This window comes from Ursus maritimus, unplaced genomic scaffold (assembly GCF_017311325.1).
Source record: "Ursus maritimus isolate PB19 unplaced genomic scaffold, ASM1731132v1 scaffold_7, whole genome shotgun sequence".
In the NCBI taxonomy this organism is placed as follows: Eukaryota; Metazoa; Chordata; class Mammalia; order Carnivora; family Ursidae; genus Ursus; species Ursus maritimus.
This window is the reverse complement of record NW_024426885.1, coordinates 8,253,629-8,273,176: the sequence shown is the minus strand read 5'-3', so window position 1 is coordinate 8,273,176 and position 19,548 is coordinate 8,253,629. Positions and strand designations below refer to the sequence as shown.

General features: G+C 50.6%; 1 protein-coding gene across 3 annotated transcripts in view; it reads right to left on the bottom strand.

Moving 5' to 3' along the window:
- The window catches only part of CPXM2 (carboxypeptidase X, M14 family member 2), a 130,573-nt gene that overhangs the window by 20,425 nt on the left and 90,600 nt on the right, over window positions 1-19,548 (bottom strand). For all 3 annotated transcript variants that reach the window (XM_040624398.1, XM_008685440.2, XM_008685447.2), the window contains 3 exons: window positions 8,827-8,915; window positions 1,984-2,107; window positions 162-358 (listed from right to left, as the gene is read on the bottom strand). In XM_040624398.1, coding sequence (XP_040480332.1) covers window positions 162-358; window positions 1,984-2,107; window positions 8,827-8,915 — 410 coding nt within the window. The remainder of the gene's footprint in view (window positions 1-161; window positions 359-1,983; window positions 2,108-8,826; window positions 8,916-19,548) is intronic.

Below are 19,548 nucleotides of genomic sequence, written 5' to 3'. Positions count from 1 at the left end.
TCCTGCTTTGCGTCTCTCATGAACCCTGTGAGCTTCCCTGTCTCAGCAGAGAGACACTGACAGGGAAGCCAGTGATATGAGACTGAAATCGACTCAAGGCCCAGCATGCTCTGCGGCGGGGGCCTAACTGCTGCCCTGGGTGAGGGGAGTGGCATCCTTACCCCTTCGTAGGCCTTCTCATAGCCGTCGGGGTTGAGGGAGGGGAGGATGTGAATCCGGGTCTCCTCCACCAGATGGACGATGCGTGCGTTGTGGGCCAAGTACTCTTGGCACAGAAACTGCATCAGCAGAAGGGTCAGCTCCCGGCCCAGCACCTCGTTGCCGTGGGCCCCGGCGATGTAGTGGAACTCCGGCTCGCCTTTACTCAAAGACGGGAAAAAACACAGGTTCTTATCGATGCTTCTAGCAGAACAGCCCTTACCATTTTTTTAAAAACACTTTATTTATTTATTTGACGGAGAGAGAGACAGCAGGCTAGAGAGGGAACACAAGCAGGGGGAGTAGGAGAGGAGAAGCAGGCTCCCAGCGGAGCAGGGAGCCCGATGCGGGGCTTGATCCCAGAACCCTGGGATCATGCCCTGAGCCGAAGGCAGACGCTTAAATGACTGAGCCACCCAGGCGCCCCAGCCCTTACCATTTAGGAAAAAAAAAAATCTGAGTAGTAAGTAGTATCAACTTACAATTTTACCGCATCTCTTCTTTCAAATAGGCCCCCAAATTATATCACTACACTTTTTTAAAATTCCCAAATAGGCATATAAGAAAATGTGTAGAAAATCTTCAGCGATACCAGCCCCTGGGTAATCATGTTTATTCTTATTCAGCAAGAAGGGAGAAAGTAACACAGTGCGTAAGGTTTAAAATTTACAAATTAAACACAAGCCATGATTTTTCTCTTTTGGGAGGCAATCATTCTTCTCAAAAGAAGGTCCTATTAAACTTTACAAGGACACAAAGCAGGAAACAGATCAGCAGGGACATTGGCACTGACACAATTTTGTAAGGGGGCTCCTTTGAGTTTTTCCTCCTCCGAGCTCAGCTTTCCCAGCGTTGGGGCTTATCAGTGCCCGGCAGGGGCTGACAATACTTCTTCTCTCACAGGCAAAGCTACTGCTTTTGAGGAAATGTGATTTTACCTAGGATAAAGTCCTTACCCTTTCAAAGAAACTCCTACGAGGAACTCCTGAAATAGTGACAACTTTGTAGTTGAATGAAGCAGACGAATCTCAGACTTAAAAATTGGTGGATTTCTAAAGGACTCATAGATTTCCCGAAAAGAAAACCAGAGAAACCCCTCTGACCCAGAGGAGAATCCAAGGAACTGGGATTCAGGAGTAACTGAAAGAGAAACGGCTAAAGATAGGAAATGCTCAAAAATGGAATTGAAATAAAAAAATATTAGGGGACCTCCCTCAAAACTTAAGCCATTAAGGCCTGAAGTCCAGAATTTCCTTCCATAAAAGGATTTGGTCCTAACCGTCTCTGGCCACTTTTTTCTTTGGTCAGTGTGACCAAAGTGTGGCCTCAGAGCTGGAGAACAGAATTAAATGTGGTTCAGGGGCGCCTGGGTGGCTCCTTTGGCTCAGGGCACGATCCCGGCGATCTGGGATCGAGCCCCACGTCAGGCTCCTCTGCTATGAGCCTGCTTCTTCCTCTCCCACTGCCCCTGCTTGTGTTCCCTCTCTCGCTGGCTGTCTCTATCTCTGTCCAATAAATAAATAAAATCTTTAAAATAAATAAATAAATGTGGTTCAGTTGGAGAAAAGGCAGGTATCCCTACCTTAAATAAGTCAACAGCTCATATCACAAGATAAGAGAGCGCTTCACAGAACCAAAATCTGCAGAACCTGTCTGTGTGCGAGTGGTGCGTGGACAGCTCCTGGCCTGTTTCAGGAATGTTCTCACAGGGGTGAGCCATCTCCTGGCTCTTTAAGAAGGCACCGGGCATGGAGGAACAGGTGGATCACAGAGGGGCAACCTCACCGACTTCGTGCTCCCCAGGGTGGTCGGAGATCTCCACGGCATACAGCTTCAGGCCCTGGTGGCTCTTGCCGATGTTGTAAATTCTGGTGATGTTAGGGCACATTTCGTTCACAACCTTCATCAGCTGAAAAACAAAACCAAGTTAAGGCTCGAAGCAATGATGGCTGTGCATGAATGGCACAGAGCTCCCAAGACAGCCACCTGCTGTTCCCCTCCCACGGCCCCCCTGCATGCCCTCACCCTCCCTAAACACCAGCGCTAACCCCTCTGCCTGGAATATTCTCCTCGGGTTGTGCTTATCACCTCCTTTGGCTGGGGTCTTACCCTTTTACTGTGGTTTCCTGTTTTCCTTTTGTCTCCTCACTAGACTACAGATCCTTCTTTTAAAAGATTTTATTTATTCATTTGACACAGAGAGAGAGAGAGAGCACAAGCAGGGGGAGCAGCAGGCAGAGAGACAGGGAGAAGCAGGCTGCCCGCGCAGCAAGGAGCCCGATGTGGGCCTCGATCCCAGCACCCTGGGATCATGACCTGAGCCAGAGGCAGACGCTTAACTGACTGGGCCACCCAGGCATCGCAAGACTACAGATCCTTTAAGGGACAGACTGAGCCTTCGATCTCCATAACGCTGCCTAAATAAATATTTATTCCTGAATATCAATTTTTTCTCACAATTTAATGAGCATCTTTGATGTGTCAGGCTGAGGAAAGACACGGCTCCCACCCTCCTGGAGCTCACAGTGCAGCAACAGAGGGGAGCCGTTTGATGACCCAATTCACGGATGCTAAGTAAGAGGGTGTAGGGAAGCCATGATAATGGTGGGTCACATGGTGAAAGAGTGAGGAAAGGGGGCTTTGATGAGAAAGTCGAATTAGATATATGTTATTTCCTGAATTTTATGTTTGAAGTTGAACTCGTTAGACAGACAGCTTCGGTTTGAGGGGATGAGACGAGCTGCCAGAGGACGTAAGGAGGGCTCTGCTAGTCACAGGAGCACAGGCTGCCCTCGAGAGGAAGGGGGGGCTGACGATAAAGGACTCTCGTCCGCAGCAGGGCAAAAGCAGAAACCCACCCTCAGTGGAGAGACTGCACGTGAGGGAAACGTAGCTTCCAGGCCCGTCACGGTGGGGACACATACATGTTGCAGGGCTGAAGTGTGACCACGCGCACAGCATCACATCTTCCCAAGGGACACAGAGATAATGTCACTAATGATGTCAACCATTGCATTAGCCACACATTCTATTCCTTCCCTAAATTTCACTGTCTTGACCACCAGGTGAAGTAGGTAAGGCAGAGGTGACGGTCCCCATTCTACAGATACGGAGACTGAGGCTCAGAGAGACATGGAGTGATTTGCCCACGGTCACCCAGCTGGTACCAGGTGCTTCAGACTCAGGGCTCTTCTCTGTCCCTGAAGGTGCAGCAAAGCAATGACATGAGCACATCTCTGCCGCCTGTTTTGTCAGCTGCACATCACGACCGTTCTGAAAATGGCCGCAGCGCCATCGCCAGCTGATCTGAGGCCCCGCATCCTTGTCCCTGCAGACTGCAGTCATCCTCATCTACCAGCATCGACCTCAGCAAATCCTGAGCAGAAGGTGATCCACTGCCTTGGTTCGGATCAATGACTAGTTCTGCACGCACAGCCCCTCGAGTCACCCTTAAAAACGCAGCAAACACAACCACTCAGCATGGAGCTTGGCTGTCCCTTAATGCCCACCCTCCTCCTCCATCCAATCAGCTGCAGGAGCAACATGCCACCTGTGTTAGAGATTGTGACCTTGACACTGGAGAACAAACTCCGCCTTCCGCTGGATGCACACTTAGCCATGGAGACATCTGTCGGTATGGGATGGCCTCAGCCGTGACTCACCAGTCACCTCTGCATACTGCAGCCATCCTAGCACTTTCCTCCGGCCCACATTCCCTCCTTGTGCTGAGGTGTCACGGGCACCTTTACACATGAGAATGAGGACACAGGCATTTCAGGAATCTCCTTTATGAAGGTTCTTTACAGTTCTCTCTGCACAGACAGAAAATCTCTCTGAAATGCCAGGAAGGGTTTCTCCAGTGGCCACCCTCCCCATTAAAGACCTGGCTGGGGGTCCACCTTGCTTATTCCTGAAAAGAGTCAAAGATGTCTTATTGGAGTTGCAGTCTTGATGGTTAAAATGACAGTAAAGACTAGAACTTCTTCCTGGCCTCAGAGCATGCATTCTCTTTTTTTTTTTTTTTTTAAAGATTTTATTTATTTATTCGACAGAGACAGAGATAGCCAGCGAGAGAGGGAACACAAGCAGGGGGAGCGGGAGAGGAAGAAGCAGGCTCATAGCGGAGGAGCCTGACGTGGGGCTCGATCCCATAACACTGGGATCACGCCCTGAGCCGAAGGCAGACGCTTAACCGCTGTGCCACCCAGGCACCCCATCAGAGCATGCATTCTCAGTGGGGGCAACATTACCCCCCAGGAGGCAAAAACTGGTTGTCTGGGCGAAAGGCCTCACACACCACAATGCTTTGTGGCCCTCCAAAGCTCAGCCCTACCCAACAAAATCTTACTCGTTAATATTTAATATAATGGGTGGAGGATAATTAAGAAAGTGTCTAAAAAGCCTCGGGGGGGGGTGATAATGAAACCAGGTTGAGAATGATCACTATACAGCGCCTGGGTCTGCAGAGTCTGAGCCTCATTGAGACTCTGTTTCCTCATCCCCAAGATGCGCATACACTTTGCTGACCTCGTATCTACTGAATCCTGGGCTCTGCTGCCCTCCTCCTCTGCAGGACGGAGAAACAGAGCTCCTTCCTCTAGCAGCTCAGCTTCCAGTCATAGACAAGAAGGGACTTCTGCATAAAGGACGCTACGATGACAGGCACGACGGCACTTGCTGTGGTGTTTCACCCTTTCCCAGGGGCACTAAGCCCGGAGATGTCCCAGTGCTCCAGGGCAGGAAGGCAGCGGGGGAGAGCAAGCTCCATCTGCCCCCTCCGCACCCTGGGACGTTCTGCAGCATCACAGTTACAACTATGGGGACAGTGTGGAAAATGGCTTGTGATCCAAAATTAAGTCAGGAAGCAAGGCAAAATTATCACCATCCTCGCATTAAAATCGTATGAACTCTGTGAATGCAGAACCTGAAACTCTGGACAGGAATGGGGGGAAATGCAGATGGTTGATTTTCAAGGGTCAGTGGTTTCAAGGGACATTGACCTTAGACTTTGGGTTTGCATTTGATGTTGACATAACATGGTTTCTCCAAAGAATTAAAATGTTTTTAAAAAGGGTATCGGCGGGCGGAGGAGGGGGGGCTGCCTGGGTGGCTCAGTTGGTTGGGCGTCTGCCTTCGGCTCAGGTCATGATCCCAGGGTCCTGGGATCGAGCCCCATGTCGGGCTCCCTGCTCCGCTTGGAGCCTGTTTCTCCCTCTCCCTCTGCTCCTCCCCCCTGCTCGCTCTCTGTCTTGTGCGCTCTCTCTCTCAAATAAATAAAAAATCTTAAAAAAAAAGGGGGGGGTGGGGGAGAAGAGAAAAAATCCCCTTCCACCAGCTTTATTCATTTGCCTGAGAAACAGGCACTGCATCTGGTCCCGTGGAGAAGGAATCTCAGAGGGCGGGGGGGGGGGGATGGTGGTAGGAGATGGGCTTGTCCGGGTCCACAGGCCGGCTGCCCTGCCCTGGCATCTTGCCACCATCGCCCTCCGCCGCCTGGGCAGGCTCAGCTGCTGCCCCACAGCCTGGTGCCCCTGACCCGCCTTCACTGCCCTGGAAACAACGCCCTTAGCTGGCCGCCTTCGACCCATGTCTGCATTACACCCTACCTCATGGCCAGCCAACCCGACTTCCTGGACATGGCGCCCTGACAGCATCATGCCCAACACCAAAGTCAAATCATGAACCTTTTCTTCAAAACCACTTATTTTCCTCCCTTTGTGGACGGTACCCCACCCTCCTCGGAACCTTGCCAGACCCCTCTCTCTCCCCCAACTCATTCCAACAGGGGACCTAGGACTAGCCAGTCCTCCTCAGAGCTGCCTCTCTCTCATCCCTCTTCAGGCCTGGTGGCTGCTCTCCTGGGGACCGCGGCCGTCCCCACCAGTCCACTCCCCACATGCCTTCCAGATGGATCTCCCCAAAACACTGCTGTGCCATGTAAAAATCTCTGATCCTCAGACTCCAGACAAAAGCTTCTCCCAGCACGCAGGCAAACCTCCTCTCCCAGCAGACTGTTCCAGAAGCATACCATTCTGCTCCTACCACCATCCCCTTGCTCTTGGCTGCCTGGAGTGCCCTCCCTTCTGTCTCCACCCACCTAAGGCTGGCCAAAGGCCCTGGACCACAGCCGACCCCATCTGCACCCAAACCCTCCCCAACCAGGCCCACTGGGCCAGTCATTTCTCCCTCCTACCCCCAAATATCTCCCCTGGAAGGACCTCCGATGTACATATTTATCTAGTACACATTACCGGTTTATGACAAAGTGACAGTCTCTGCCCTCGTGGTCCTAAATGAAGGAGAAGTATATAGACAAAGAGGTGACCCAGCAGTTAGAAAGGGTGTCACATGCTGTGAAGGCTGGAGCACTCCTAGAGGGACAGACTCACTCTGCCTGGCGACATCAATGACCTGCAACCTGCTCTTTGCCCTCCCCTTCCCTTCCCATCCCACCCGCTGGGGCTCCCCCTGCAGGAGAACAGCGCCTTAAGTCAGTGCTCTAGAAATATTTCCTGCGCACATTCTTAGCATTTCCCATGCAATATGTTTTTCTATTTTCTCTTTTCTCTTCCTGCTCCACTGCTGTTTCTCTCTCTCTCTCTCTCTTTTTTTTTTTTTTTGTTTGTTGGAAATGTCTCTCTCAATACTAGGATAAACCAACATTTTTTTTTTTTTCTGAAGTAGAAAGATTTCTATAGTAACCCAGCAGACTCCATACGGGGAATTGCTAAAAATGCTGGCTTCTTTCTCGTCCCCGGGAGCCAGGAATCCAAATGGCAAATCGCTTCCGGCTTGAACACCCTTCAGGATTGATAGCTGTTCCCCTGAACAGTTTCCACCTGGGGGTCACCCACCATCCCCTGCAGGGGCTGCACCGACCATTCCAAGTGTCCCCTTGGCTCTACATCACCAAGTGATGGTGAGCAGAGTTGCCCAGGGCAATAAAGTACACTCCACTAGCGCTCCTTTTCTGGAAGGACTCCGGTCTTCCACACGGAACAACTATTTAAAGACACCAGCTACCCAGAGTCTCTGTGCAGTGGCTCATTTTACATGCATTTAGATTCATTGCTTTTGACATTAATTGCACCAGCTGAGTGGATATTTGCCCAGCTTCTGGGCTCGAAAGATAGCCTGAGATGTGCAGTGAGCAAGCTGAATTAACCCACAAGTGCTCCGTAAAATGGAACGGTGCGCAGGGTCCTACGAATGCCAGAGAATGCAGAGCAGCAGGGACGATTCACAGAGCTCAGGCCCAGATGCACTGTCCTGATTTCCGAAGAGCAAGAGAGCAAGACAATCTCCTTAGCATGTCCCACCTCTCGGTCTAGGCTGACGGGTGTCTGGAAGCTCTGTGTGCGTGTCTCAGATTAAATGACATTGAGACAAACTGGGTTTGTTGATTCCCTGGGATGAGGCGGAGAGGCGTCTGGGCTTAGTCTAATGGCTCCAACCTCAGGGACGTCTCTGGCACTTGGACTGGGCGGCTGGCTCCTTCTCTCGGCACCCGTGAGCCCGTGCTTTGAGCCTGGCCAATTTGCCCTTGGCGAGTCCTTGTTCTGTAAATGTGTTCGTGAGGCTATCTCTCCATTCTGTCTCTTCAACCAGATTCTCAGGTATCCAAGGGTTTCTTATTGGTCAGCGCCCCCTGAGCTTTCCAAGCACCACACCGGGGGCAAAGGCTGAACAGGATTTCATAGGCAAAGCACTCCGCATAGGCACTGCTCTTTTAGTCTGTCCTAATAAACGCTAGCCCCTCTCCCTTCGGGCCCAGCATGCAAACACTGTCCACAGCTCGGGATTACTTGGTTTCTGTTACTAAATCTGGGGACAGTCTTGGCTGGGATGGACTTTGCTCCTAAGGGCACTAAAGTACTAAGATATATAAAGGTATCAGGCAGTAGTTCTGACGTCTGCCATACGTTAGAAACCCAAGGAGAGCTTTTAACAATTTAGACCTCCGGCCCTTCTCCTAAGGATTCTGCTTTAAAAAGTGGCCTGAGATGGAGTTCCAGTACAGATATTTTCCCAAATTTCCCTAGGTGATTCTGTTATACAACCAAGATAGAGAATGAGAGAATGAATAACAAGGGGTGGAGTTCTAGATTTCCTTGGTGACCGGGCTTCCCCATCAGTAAGGTCAGGAAACAGTCCCCGCCCTCCTAGGGTGGTCAGGAGGGCTGACCACGTTGACACAAGTGAACTGCTAACACAGTAAATTAACACAGGTCCTGCGTGAAGGCTTCCTGCTGTTACTTTCATCCGTGGTGTTCTAGATCCTTTTTCTTCTTTAACTCTGCCTATGGCGAACATCCTCAAGTCAGTTATCCCTCACACACACAGTGAGTCTTAAGAACTATTAATAAATCAAAAAAGTTTGGGTCCAGAAAATTCTGTTTCAACCAGTTGCTGGAGAGGGAGCCTTCCTCTGGTCCCTGGAACCCCAAGGAGGCATTCTCAACCTAGAAACTACAAGCATTCAGTGTGGCTTCAGAAAACCAGATCATTCAGAGTCCTATACCAAAGCACCATCCTAATTTCTAGAAAGGAAAAAAACAAAACCAAAAACAAACAACTCTGTTCTTCGGGGCCCAGGGCAGAATGCTCTTTGAGAAATCTGGAACTTACCTGGCGCATTTCCTTATAGTTGTGGTGCTTAAAATCCAGGTCGTCGGTGGTGGTCATTTCATTCCGTCGGTGATAATAGTTATTCGGATCTAGGGACAGAAATAGGGTTTTGAATTCACTCACGTAATTCGGTTACTTGTGGTAGCTCTGTTTGCCTGTGTCATATGGAGACACAACCCAATCTCCAGCTTCTAACATATGCACAGAGGTGAGAGAGCCAACTTTCGAGAAGCATCTCAGGAGTCAGGATCAGCCAGTGCTGGAAAGGGGCCTGGAGCCAGAATGCTTGGTTCAAATCTCCACTCTTCTACATAAGTGCTGTGTGACCTTGGATAAGTCACTGGAGTAGTCTCTGCCTTAGTTTCTTCTTAGGTACTTCCCTCATTGGTTCACTGTTGGTATGAGTTGGCATAATCTATGTGCCTGGCAAACTGTTGGCTCTGAATGAATGAATGAGTGAATGAATGAATCAGCAAATGAATATCACAACTATATACATAAATGGAAGCTTCTGGAAATACGGTGCACACTATTAGTTACTCACCCAGCATTCAGTCAGTCCACTTCCATCTTTCCTAACAGAAACCCTGTGTGGTTTGGGAATCACCCCAGTGCTTCCAGGAAACAGACCTCGCATCCCAGCTCAGGGAGCCAGCGTGACTGGTGTCAACCAATCAGAGCCCAGCAACGTCCTGGCCATTCTTCCTGGTCCAGATTGAAGGGAAGGACTTTAGTGGCACAGAAGAGTGAGTGAGAATCTCTCCAGAGTAGGGGGCAGAGGGAACCCCACCAGCATCAGGAGCTACTTCCAATCACGTGACTTGTCCAATTCCCTGACTCACTAAGCCAGGGTCTGGGGTTTCTGTTGTTGGAGCTGGAGCACCCCAGCAGGCCATGATCAGGGTATTTTAACACTGGTGGCCTATGGGGACCGGGATTTGGGGGTCTGGAAGGAGATGTCTGCTCTTGACTTGATTCTCTTCCTCATATAAGTTGACCTTTTTCTTTAATACATGTAAACCCTGTTGTTAATATAATTATAAGAACAAAGGACACTCAGAAGAAAGGACAGGCTTGGGAAGAAGAGTGAGGAGGAGGATAAAGGGGAAGAGCCCTCAGTGGGTCTGGAGGTCTTTCCCCAGACCTGACCCACAGTTAGCCCGAGGGCATCTCCCTCTGGGGGATGAAGCCAGAAATCCTGGCCAGCTTCCGACACTGAGAGAAGAGGTGTTTTAGACAGCTGGCTCTCCTAACCCAGACACCCTGTAAGCAAGGCTGGAGACAGCAGCTGTGGGTTTGATCCAAGAGGCTTGAAGGGGGATTCCAGAGGCAGTGGCAGAGTGGTGGGTGACAGAGGGATAAGCGTTTGCCCCGAGTGGTATTGGGAACAGCGGGTCCCCCTTCATGCCATCAAAGGTGTTCCTCAAACCAGCACTCTGACTGCCTGTTCAACCCTGCCCAGACCTACTGAATCAGAATCCACCAGAAAAACAATCCCCACTGACTCCATAGGCTCGCAAGTCTGAGGAGCACCGTGTTGAAGGACCGAGCATGCTGCCAGTAGGAACGAGGCCCTCGAGGCTCACTGCACACAGCCACACGTAACCAACCCTCAGGGGTCACTCAGTTTTCACCTCGAGAACTGAGGCTCCGTGTAATGAGTTGAAAATCACATAAAGACCCACACACCAAAAGCCAGATTTTAATATCCGCAAAAGTATCATTTGCCAATAATACCATGAGAAACAAGGACTGTCACTGAAAGGGAGGAAATGGGAAGGCAGGCTGGCATTTTGTCCAGGAAAGAGCGGAAGCCCATCAGGTTTGGCACAGGCGCCCAAACACGTTCCACGCACTTTCCTTCTGGGAGCGCGGGCTGACCACGCCCAAGCTGCCGCCCTTGGGTTTCCAAAGCTGTATGTTCCAAAGCAAAGATAAAGCAGAGTTTTCACAGTAATTTACACTTCATTTATCCCTATGATGTTCTCTAAGAACTACTCAACACTCCCCAAGTCCCAGAGGCCTCTTTCCAAAACTCTTTAAAGCCCCTTTGTCTTCAAACACAAGTTATGCCTTCAAGGTTCTTAAAAAGGATTGAAGAAAAACTCAGAACTCTAAGTACAAAGGAGCTCCACATTTGGCAACGTTCTGCCTTCCATAAGACTAATCAATTTGCCTAGGGACAAGGGTACAAGTTCCAGAACTGTCTCAAAACCACAGGTCAGTATTCTTCACAATTTCCCAACAACCACATTTTGAGCAAATAATTCTTTGTCAATTGATTCTGATTAGATAAAATTTTATTGAGAACCTATTAAAAGCTCAGTACTGCAGGTAAAGAGATGAGTAGGAGCCAAATCTGGCCCTCTTGGGGCCCAGAGTCTGCAATTCCAGGCAGTTAGTCAAACCACTGGCCCCTTCCTCTTTCTGTGGGCAAAAGACCCCCTTTTCCTGTGGGGAATCTCTTGCAGATGTTCCAGATCAAATTGCCTAGCCCAGCATGCCCAGTTATGAGTATGTGACCTAGGTCCAACCATAAAACACGTATCCTCTACCCATAGTCACTGGCTCAGAGGTGACCCCCAGATCCTAGGATCCAAGCTGGGAATCAGAGGCCTTTCCTCCCAGAGCTGTAGGAGAAGAGTCTCCTTCCACCGGAGTTGCTCAGGTGATGGGATAAGCTTGGGGTGTTGATCTCCCTGTCTGTGAGATGGACAGAAGGAGAGGCCTGACTCCCCAAGAAGATCCTGACATCGGAGACTTGTTCTTGCCTGAAGCCAGAGTCAGAGTCAGATCCAGCCCTGGAATTTTCACTTATATGAGCCAAAATCCCTCCCCCCATTAAGCTAATTAGAATAGGGCTTCTGGCATTTGAAACAGAAGTCCTGATTCAGTGTTTGAGGCCTTTATCCACACAGATGGAGCTTGGGACAATCAGTCTCCTGCTTCCTTTCGAGTGTGTGTTTTCACATGTCATGCGCTGAACACCAGCAGATTCCTTCCAGAATACCTAAGTTACAGGGACAAACTCCTGACGGGGCATGTGGAGCCTAAAACCATCCCCCCAACTTTTCTTCTCTTATTCAGCCATTTAAAGTCCTGCTCTGCCTGAACCTGTCTACTGATTGTACCTTTTGGGGTTGAATTCTGTCCCCTCCCCCAAAAAATATATGTGGGAGTTCTAAACGAGGCACTTCCAAATGGGACCTTATTTAGAGAAAGGGTTTTTACAGAGGTCAGCGAGTTAAAATGAGGTCATTAGAGTGGGCCCTGACCCATTGTGCCTGGTGTCTCTAGCAAGGGGGGTGCAGACACAGAGGTCAGTATGCAGGGAGAAGGCTCTGTGGAGGTGAGGGCACAGATGGGGTGATGTATCTACAAGACAGGGAACCCAAAGACTGCCAGCAGACCGCCCAGAAGCTGGGGTAGAGACAGGGAGCAGATTTTCCCTCACAGCCCCCGAAGGAGCCAGGCCCGCTGATGCTTTGATCTAGGTACAACTTCTGGCCTCCAGGACTGAGACGATAACTTTCTATTACTCCAAACCACCCAGGTTGGGGCACTCTTTACGGCAGCCCTAGGACACTGCTAGGAACCTGGGACACTCCAGCCTCCTTACCACTGTGGACACACCTGCCAGCTCCCTCCACAGGGCTCTTTTCATGACAACAGTGAAAATCCAGACCACACCGCATCCCTGGAAATTCAGGGGAGTACACCGAGATTCTTGGACGGTTCTGTTTTGTTATCTGCTTCTTTGGGGACCTTGCTCAACGGGAGCGGGTGCTCAGTGGGGAGAGGAGACGCTACCTTTGCTGGAAAGGAGGTTCACATGCAATCAAGACGGGGACTCACGACGCCTTTGACTTTCCCGTCCAGAGCAGGCAATCCATAGGGGCAGAGATGGAGGTCATAGGGATGGTGGAGGGGATTGGAAGCGCGTCCACGACGAAGCTTGGAAAGCAGACAGAGCTGGTGCTTGCAGCACGTTGCAAATACACTAAATACCACTGAGCTGTACCTTTAACATGTTCACTGGACGTTACACAAGTTTCACCTCATTATTTTAAAAAAAGGGCTGCCTGCCTCATAGAGTGCTGTCTGAGGACGACAAGGCCACCAGAGGCACAGAGTGACAGCAGCTCTCCCTCTGCCTGCCTCAAGGCCAGCCTCTCCCCAGAAGGGCTGCCACTGTAGCCCTGGGCCCTCCCGAAGCCCCAACACCCCCAGCAGAGATGCCTGGGTGCAGACGGCCTGGTACCAACTGCAGACTGAGCGCCCAAGGGCTGGGCCCCTGGTGACAAGAAGTCACCTCTGCCCACGCCCCACCTGCCTGTTCTTATGACAAGGTCGTTCCAAGAGGAGCCAGGAGGAGAGCTGGGGCCTCTGGCAGAGCCCGTGTCGATGGCAGGTCACTACCATCTGTGGAAGCATCAAACCCGTAGCTGCAAGTGGCTCCAAGCGAGGAGCAGCACGTCACTCAGGCTTATTTTCCTTTCCCCCCCACTTCCTATACTCCTGCCGCATAACAGCTCCGCTGGGCTGCACGCAGAAGCCCGCAACCCCTTGGATCGCTCCGCGGACACTGCCTCTCCAGATAGTCCTGGGGCCAAGCCGCAGCCTGACTGCCAGGAGGAACTCTCAGAAAAGACAGCTGTCAAGAGTGCTGAGGTTTTTTACGGTTCCTCAATAATCAACACGGGGTGGGTGGACCAAGAAGAGAAACCGCAGGTTTATTTGTACTCAACAAGGGCACGTTGCCCTCAGTTGCATGGAGGACAGGCGCTGGGTCCCCCTGAATTGAGAAGGGTTCCCTGGGGGAAAGGATGCCGACACGCTCCCTCAGTTACACTGCGAGAGCTCCGGGGGCAGCAAAGGTGTCTGTCTTCTCCCAGAATCCCTGGGCCCTGCCTCAGAAGAACGGCACATCTTACATCTTTGATGTACGAATGCATGAGTGAGGAATGAATGAATGGGTGGACGGATGCACAGAGACCCCAATCAAGTTATCTAGGAAAGACTACTTATGAAAAGGATAACACTCTCTGGAGCCAGGAGAGCTCTGAGAAGGGGCCCACTTCATGCTGTGATGCTATTCCCTATCTCCATGGCGGAACGAAGACAGGGAGGTAGGGCGGAGGGGCTGGTGAATGCCAGCCACATCCTCGGGACTGAGGACAATTATGGGACATTATGCCATTTCTGGGTCTCCAGTGTGCTAGTTTTCTAGGACTGCCAGGACAAAATATCACAAACTAGGCAGCTTGGACCAAAGTACCCTCTCACAGTTCTGAAGGATCAAGGCATGGGGGGAGCTGTGCATGCTCAAGGGTCAAGGAGAGGAGATTTCTTGCCTCTTCCTAGCTTCTGGAAGCTGCTGGCCACCTTGGCTTATAGCCATATCATGTCAATCTCTGCCCCTGTCGTCAAATGGTCTTGTCCCTCTGTCTCTCTGTTTTCTCTTCCTAAGGACACCAGTGATTGGATTTAGGGCCCACCCTGATCTTAACCACATCTGCAAAGACCCTCTTTCCAAATAAGATCACATTCTGAGGTCCCTGATGGATAGGAATTGGGGGGATGCTATTCAACCCAATGCAGTCCCTCATGGCACGCCCGATACAAAGGTCACTGGGGGAGGACCGCCCACCTTTCTGAATGGAGCTACTTTGGTGCAGTAAGAGGTAGGCTTCTTGCCATGTTCCTGAACCCAGGGCAGAAGGGAAGTCTGTGGTTCCCCATGTGACCTGCTATCTCATCCCCAAATCTCAAAGTCCTCTGCACAAGGGGGAGACATGAGAGGGAGGCATTCTGGTTTCTCGAAAAGTAGAGGCTTATCCCCATCAGCAGGTCTAAGAGCACCAGTAGCCTGCACGTTATACACAGAGGACAAAACAAAACCAGGACGAGAAGAAATGAGACATCTTCTCTCCCATCCTCCCACTGTCTATGGGGGCTACTGGCCTTAGAAATGAGTTAGTCACAGAACCAAGTGGTCCAACCAAAAGCAGTAAAAGATGGGGGGAGGGGAAAGTGGGGGAAATGACATTTGTTCTGCACTGACCAAGTAAGGGCACTCTACAAATGGCTCTCGCTTAGCCTTTGGGGGTCTGTGCATCAGGACTGAAAGAGCAGATGAACAATGACAAGGAAGAAAGAGCCCAGCCCGCATGCATTCCAGGCGAACAATAGCGACCTGCTCGTGGAACTCATGGCTTCGAAAGGCAAGGTTCCATCAAGCCAGGGTGGGAGGAGGGAGGGGAAGGGAGTTCCCGGTCTCTGTCTAAAAAAGAAACAGATGTTTCAATCCCAATTGTTCCTCCTCTCCCAACCCAGAAGCCCGAGAGACAAGAAGTCAGAGGAAGACTGAGCCAGACAGGAAACGGAAAGCAGAGGAAAGGTCTAGGCTGAAGAGCACCATCTCAGCAGCATGGCGGCGGGCCATGGATCCCATTTGCTGGGATGACCAGGAGTCTTAGGGACAAAATGTTGACTGTCAGGTCTGTGTGGTTACATGCAGCAAAACCCCATTTTTATCCCCAAACCTCAGTGGTCAGCCTTCATGTGAGTTATCCTTGGAGACTATTGCTCTCAAATCCAGGGGGAACGGGGATGATGAGCCGACCAGGAGCAGCGCTGGGAGAAGGCACGGAAAGCAGAAGGCAGAAAGCAACCCCCTGGCAAGTGCAGGAGACCACCCCAGGTAGCCCCAGAAATACTGGGGGGCGGGAGAGGAAGGGAGACTCAGGACCTTCCACAGGCACACGGGGAGGGCTTGAGTCATCTCACGGGGATGCTTTAGGAAAGCGTGACACAGGAGTGGAAGGACTTAGTCCCAATTCTACAGGGAAGCTCTTATCTCCACTTCAGACATGAGAAAAGCAAGGCACGGGGCATTTCTACAAGTTTCGCGAGACCCCAGGTGCCGGGGGATGATAGTAGACCGTGAACCTGATCTAGGCCAGAGCTCGTGCTCTTTCTGTCCACCCAGCTTCCCCGATAGGGACATGAATTCTTCTCTCTCTTTTTTTTTTTTTTTTCCAGATCACACAAGGCCCAGGCCACCAGTAACAGCAAAGGCAGTCTGCAGCTGGGACACAGCCCTTCCCATGAGCGCTTCTAGTTTCATCCAAAAGAGGTTGAACACGTCACCCTTAGCAAAGCAAGAAAAAATAAGGGCCACTGCAACTCTGTGTTCTGATGCCTCTCTTTTCAAAACCCAGGCCAGGGCCCAAAATAATGACCAGTTCCATGGGATGGTAGGTATTCAGATTGTGGCCTTTGTGAAGAAAAGTGGAAGACAGCAAAGGGACTAGACTGATGAAGTCTCTTGCAGCTCTGCTGACCCATCCAAGCCCATCCATCCCGTCCCTGATTTCTCCATATTGATGAGGGTGGGGATGGGGCTGGCTGAAACAGGTCAGCAAGACAGGTGGTGGTCTTGCAACTGAAATATCTTCTCAGGGATTTATACCTGCGAGGGCATGCACATCAGGAGGAAGGAAGGCGATGCTGCGTGTCCAGTGCTCCTGGTCCCCCCGCAGGAATGACTGTGGGGTATCTGCCCTTAGCAGCTCCTCCGTGCTGGAGGGAAAACAAGCCCCTGCCCCCAGACCTCTGCCCGGCTCCAAGAACCCCAGACACCTCAGCCCTATGCAGATGGAGGGCGGTCGCTCAGACCCGGCGGCAGGGAAGACGAGGTGCGAGGAGTGGCGCTCTCCCCGGGGAGGTCGGAATCACACCACAGCAGGAGCTGCTGAGCTGCACCGGGGCTCAAGCGTTGCCATCCCTGGCCCTGAAAGTCACTGCCTGGGCCCCTGCGCACGCTCCTGTTGCCCTGTGGTGAAATCATGTGCGGCATAATGGGGTCCTTTTCAGAGACAGAGAGCACACATGGCAGTATTGTTTACAACAGCGAAAGAGCTGAAAACCACCTCTGTGACCTCGAAGTCGGCCAGTGTGTGTCTCAGCCTGAACTATTCATTATTAAAAGTGTATCTTAGGAAGCTCTCCCCAGCTTCCGGTATGCATAGATCTTTATGCATACTCATCCAAAATGGGCAAGTCCATTCAAATTTGGGGAAGAGGACTTCTTTTTACTTTTATGTATTTATTTTAGAGAGAAAGAGAACATGAGTGGGGGGGGGGAGGCAGAGGGAGAGGGAGAGAATCTCAAGCAGTCTCCCCACTGAGCGTGGAGCCCAACGTGGGGCTTGATCCCAGGACCCTGAGGATCACGACCTGAGCCAAAATCAAGAGTCGGCCGCTTAACCAACTAAGCCACCCAGGCGCCCCGAATTGTTTTTTTTTACTTTTTAAATAATGAACAACCTAGAGGGTATTATGTTAAGTGAAATAAGTCAGACTGAGAAAGACAAATACCATATGATTTCACTCATATGTGGAATCTTAAAAAAACCAAATGTGTAAACAAGCAAACAAAAAGCAGAATCAGACGTCTAAGTACAGAGAACAAACTGGTGGCTGCCAGAGGGGAGGGGGGTGGGGGCTGGGCAAACACGGGGGAAGGGGAGCGGGAGATCCAGGCTTACAGTTATGCGGTGAGTAAGTCACGGGAATAAAAGGCGCAGCATAGGGAAGACAGCCCGTGATCCTGCAACGGCATTTACGGTGACAGATGGGCGCTCCACCCGTGGTGAGCACAGCGTACCCACCATGCTCTACACCCGAAACGCACGTGACACTGTGTGTCAACTATGCTCAAATTTGAAAAAAGAAAAGGATAATAAGACATTTTTTGAATTAAAAAAATTTTAATTGTGGTACAATACATATCTAAGTTAGCATCCTAACCATCTTTAAGAGTCCAGTTCAATAGTGCTAAGTATATCCCCGTCGTTGTGAGACAGATCTCTAGGACTTTCTCATCTTGCAAAACTGAAACTGTAACCATAAACAACACTCCATTTTCCTTTCCTTTTGAGCTTTTAAAATCCTATTAATAGACCATGGCATGCAGTAATTCATTTTCCAGTTCAAAAATTTCTGGACACATTACTCATGAAAGCTTGAAAAGAATCACCACCTTCCTCTGCCCTGCCCTGAGAGTCCTCAGGAAGATGGCAAGCACAGAACAAAGAGAGCAGAAGCAAAAGGTAAATGGATTTTTCATAAACAAGTGTTCCAGGAAAGAAAGACTCTGGGCGGTTGCATTTAGACCACGAGGTCACCTTGGGATTGAGCAGCTGAGTTGGTTGGGTCGTCTCTGTCTTTGGCCTCATTAACTTGCACAAAGGGACTGTGCCAACAGCAGGGCAATGAGCAAGGTTCACTCACGCACATGGATGTGGGGGTCCCTGTGCCGTCCCAGTCCCTCAGATGTGACCGCCCCCAGGTGGCACGCACAAAGGCCAGTTCCCCTCTGGGCAGACTGCTAAGTAACTTCTAGAAGAGAAATGGCCCTAAATACTTGGGGTTGGAAATAGAGCCATTCCAAGTCTATACTTGAAACCCACCTGGAATTCACATTGTAACTCAGTCTTGGAGTTTAAATGGCCTCAAGGACCTATCTTCAAACACACACACACACCAAGAATAATTTCACAGGGAAATATTTATTTCATGAGACTCTCACAGGCTGCCCTTTGCCCTTTACCAACAATGGATGAATTCACGCCCACAGAGAGAAACCATGACCGTGCTCTTTCAAGCAAGCAGACGGAGGCTATGCTGAGTGACACCGGAGAGCAAGCCTCCTGGCCTGGCACAAAGAGGGCCTCTCAGACACCCGCCTGCGTCTGTGTCCACAGACTCTCTGTCCTCTGGACAGCCCAGCAGGCCCTGGGTGGCAGCAGGCGGGACCTGTGGTGACCACTCCAGGACCAACCAGCCACAAAAGGAGGCCCAGGTCCCGAATCAGGCTGGCCTTCAACATCGTCTCTGGATCAGCCTTGAAAACGCACACACCCTTTGCACCAGTGACCCGATTTATCATAATCTAACGTCAGCACTCATCCTGTAACTGAATAATCCGGTAATTTACACAGCAGTCATGCACGCGCACCATGACACAGAAACAAAGATGTCCTTGTGTGGCTCTTTATGGAACCAAAATATTGGAAACCACTAACTTCCCACTGGAAGGCAGATTAAAGACAGGATTTTTGTCTATAGACTAGATAAATGCATCCACAAGACAGATGGTCTCTAATAGTTTTAATGACATAAAAAAAAAAGTTTTGCAAGCTAGTAAGTCCAAATATATAACAAAGAATCTGTCTGGTGTGAGCGTGAGGAGGTAGGCAGATAGACCCATGTTTCTCACCAATACAGAGTTTGTGTTCTAAAAACTCATACTTGGCAAAGCAAGAACTTGGATATGATGGGATTGAGAGAAAGCAATAAATGACATTAAATGTGCTTTGAAAAGCAATAAATGTAAGTTCATGGTGGGGGAGGGGCGGTTGGATGGCTACAGAAAGAGCCTGATGGCTACAGTGGCTCCTGGAGCATCAGAGCTGTTGGTACACCCCCACCCCCCCCGCCCCGGGCTGGGTGAGCCCCAAAGGAACAAGGCCTCCCTCTCCCACGAGATAAGACTGGTAAAGAAAGCTATAACCCAAAGCCGTGTTCCTTGCTCCCCAGGGACGGACCACGGGTGGACAGGGTTGTGGAAATGCCTACAGGCCCTAATGGAGAGCCTTTGGAATGTGCTGGGAGCTAGCTTCCTGCCCCGCAGATGCCCGGGGCGGGGGGGGGGGG